The sequence below is a fragment of the Anopheles aquasalis genome, chromosome 3 (assembly GCF_943734665.1).
Source record: "Anopheles aquasalis chromosome 3, idAnoAquaMG_Q_19, whole genome shotgun sequence".
Classification (NCBI taxonomy): domain Eukaryota; kingdom Metazoa; phylum Arthropoda; class Insecta; order Diptera; family Culicidae; genus Anopheles; species Anopheles aquasalis.
In genome coordinates this window covers 66,443,549-66,446,048 of record NC_064878.1, presented here as the reverse complement: position 1 = coordinate 66,446,048, position 2,500 = coordinate 66,443,549, and the positions used below count along the sequence as shown (strand labels likewise).

Below are 2,500 nucleotides of genomic sequence, written 5' to 3'. Positions count from 1 at the left end.
TAGCAACGAACATTTCTTGCCCCTAACTAGGTCAACGAGGCTAAGTGAAAAAGAGGTAACAATTTTTCAAGCGATTTTCTAATACGCCGCCATCTTGAAAATTGCTGCAATGGAGCGCTAGCGCTACGCCGAGGAACACTTTTCGTCGCCCGTAAAACCGAGCCATAAAACGTTTGCATCCATCGTTGGGCTAGTTAAACAGAGTAGCTATCACTTTACTTACATTTTTGCGCACAAACGGAGGGTATTTGAAGCGGATATCGAGGAAAATTGCAAAAACTAGCACGGAGGTACGATTTTCACGACCTTTCTCTCGGGGGTTTTTTCACGAACTTCGATCGACGGCAGTGACAGCTGGCAAGTCACTTTGACAACCCCGACCTCTTGGGTTTGTTTACATCCGCGCGCACCGAAAAGGACTCGCCGTTAAAAAGGATGTGCAGCATCGTTGAGGACGATTTCGGTGACGATGGAGGAGTGCACGCGATGAAGGAAGATACGCCCCAGCCGCAACTGGTCGAGAATGAGCTGTGCCGCAAGTGTAACGTGGAGCAGGCCGTGCTGAAGTTGGACCACAAGGAACCGCAGTGCCGCATGTGCTTTCTCAACTACGTCCGCCACAAGTTCCGCGCTTCGCTGGGCTCGTCCAAGATCGTCCGCCGTGGTTCACGTGTCCTTATCATCCTGACCGGGACCCCGGAAAATGTAGCTCTGCTGGACATGGTTCGGTTCGGGTTGGAGCAGGATGCGTTCAAGCAGCTGCGTATCGAACCCGTCCTGATGTTCGTTGACGACGATTTCCTGAGCAAAACGGCCCCGGAACGGAAGGAGAAACTGGCCATCTTGCAGGACATATTGAGGCAGTTCAATTTCCCAGCTCACTACACTGTTAGCGGCAGCACAAAGGTGATGGAATTCCCATTCGACAGTGCTTTTACGCCACCGGAATCGTTCGCGCTGGATGAGACTCGATTGAAGGAAATCATCAACGGCACACGATCCGTAACATCGAAGCAAGATCTGCTGGAACAGGTCCGCAAGCAGACGTACCAGGCGGTTGCACGATCGCTAAACTGCAACTACGTGTTTCTGTCGGACATCGGAATCGATCTGGCCAAAACGCTGCTCTCTCACGTGGCCCTGGGCAGAGGCTGTTCCATCGCACAGGATGTAGCCTTTTGCGACGATCGGTACGGTACGGTTAAGCTTATCCGGCCCATTCGTGATCTGAATCCGGACGAAATCACGCACTATCTGAAGTTGGCCGAAAAGCAGCACAACACAATCCCACGGGTGGACCATTTTGCGGACAGACCCAGTTTACAAAACCTCACGGCCAAGTTTATCGACCATTTGCAGGGAAGCTTTCCTTCCACCGTTTCCACCATCTATCGCACCGGAGATAAGCTGGATGCCGTTCAACCGACCAACACAAGCCTACCAGAAGCATCCACTAAGGTGGACATTCTTGGTCTTTTGGAAAAGAAGAAACCACCCACTCCTTTGGATGGCGGCCATCCGGAGCAGTGTGTTTTCTGTGGAGCTGTGCTCGATTATCGAGGATCGAAAACGCTGTATGCAACCGAATACTCGCGGTTGGTTTCTTCGCGGGTAAATGCGTCCTGTAGCCACGAGGACATCCTCGTTAAATCGAAGCAAATGGAGCTCGATGCCGCGCGAATGGTGAATGGCGAGGACGAGGATGAGTTGAGTAAACTCAAAAAGAACCTTTGCCACGGTTGTAGGAACATTTTTGTGGACCAGGAGTAGTAGGAAATGCATGAATGGGACTCAGTGAAACTGAAGAAAATAATAAATAATATTGAATTTTTAAACTCCATTCAACTCAGCGGCTTTCAGCGCTATTCAGCGGAATGTCACGGAAAGAAAACAAACAGCCGGCACTTTCAAACATCCAATCAGGTTTCGCTTGAGATAAAACGTGTTTCCCTAGTTCCTTCGAATCTTATCAGTGTCCTTTAAGATGTTGTTCCGAGCCTTCCATCGGCGATTACACAGGACGTTGCGATTGCTTGGAACCGACGCAAAGGTCCCACCACCACCAACGACGACCGGCACGGAGAAGGTGAAGCAACTGTTGGAACATGCTGCCAGCTTTGAGGACCTCGATACACGCCGCGAATCGGATGAATGGGCCACCCTGCCGTACGTTCCTGGCACCTACATCACACGGGACCAATCGAAGAAAGCGATCCGCCCGAAAATTGACCCACGAGAGACCAACATAATCGTGTTCCCCGGTCAGGGCACACAATACGTCGGAATGGGATCGAAGCTGCTCAAGTTTCCCGGAGCACGAGACATCTTTGCCCTTGCCAACGAGGTGCTGGGTTACGATCTGCTCAAAATCTGCGTCGAAGGTCCGAAGAGCAAGCTGGACCAGACGAAATACTGCCAACCGGCCGTGATGGTTACCTCCTTGGCCGCTCTGGAACAGTTGCGCGAGGAGCGCCCGAACGCGATCGATAACTGCTACGCC

General features: G+C 51.6%; 3 protein-coding genes across 3 annotated transcripts in view; 2 read left to right on the top strand and 1 right to left on the bottom strand.

Annotated features, from left to right (window-relative positions):
- Window positions 1–2,500, bottom strand: part of LOC126576903 (uncharacterized) — a 32,735-nt gene that overhangs the window by 7,039 nt on the left and 23,196 nt on the right. Inside the window, exons 7-8 of the mRNA XM_050238206.1 lie at window positions 1,135–1,254; window positions 671–801 (exon numbers count right to left, since the gene is read on the bottom strand). Coding sequence (XP_050094163.1) covers window positions 671–801; window positions 1,135–1,254 — 251 coding nt within the window. The remainder of the gene's footprint in view (window positions 1–670; window positions 802–1,134; window positions 1,255–2,500) is intronic.
- Window positions 390–1,845, top strand: LOC126577523 (cytoplasmic tRNA 2-thiolation protein 2). Its single transcript, XM_050239199.1, has one exon. The coding sequence runs from the start codon at window positions 436–438 to the stop codon at window positions 1,768–1,770; it is 1,335 nt and encodes a 444-aa protein (XP_050095156.1). The 5' UTR covers window positions 390–435; the 3' UTR covers window positions 1,771–1,845.
- Window positions 1,985–2,500, top strand: part of LOC126577524 (probable malonyl-CoA-acyl carrier protein transacylase, mitochondrial) — a 1,276-nt gene continuing 760 nt past the window's right edge. Inside the window, exon 1 of the mRNA XM_050239200.1 lies at window positions 1,985–2,500. This exon is cut by the window's right edge and continues 760 nt beyond it. Coding sequence (XP_050095157.1) covers window positions 1,985–2,500 — 516 coding nt within the window.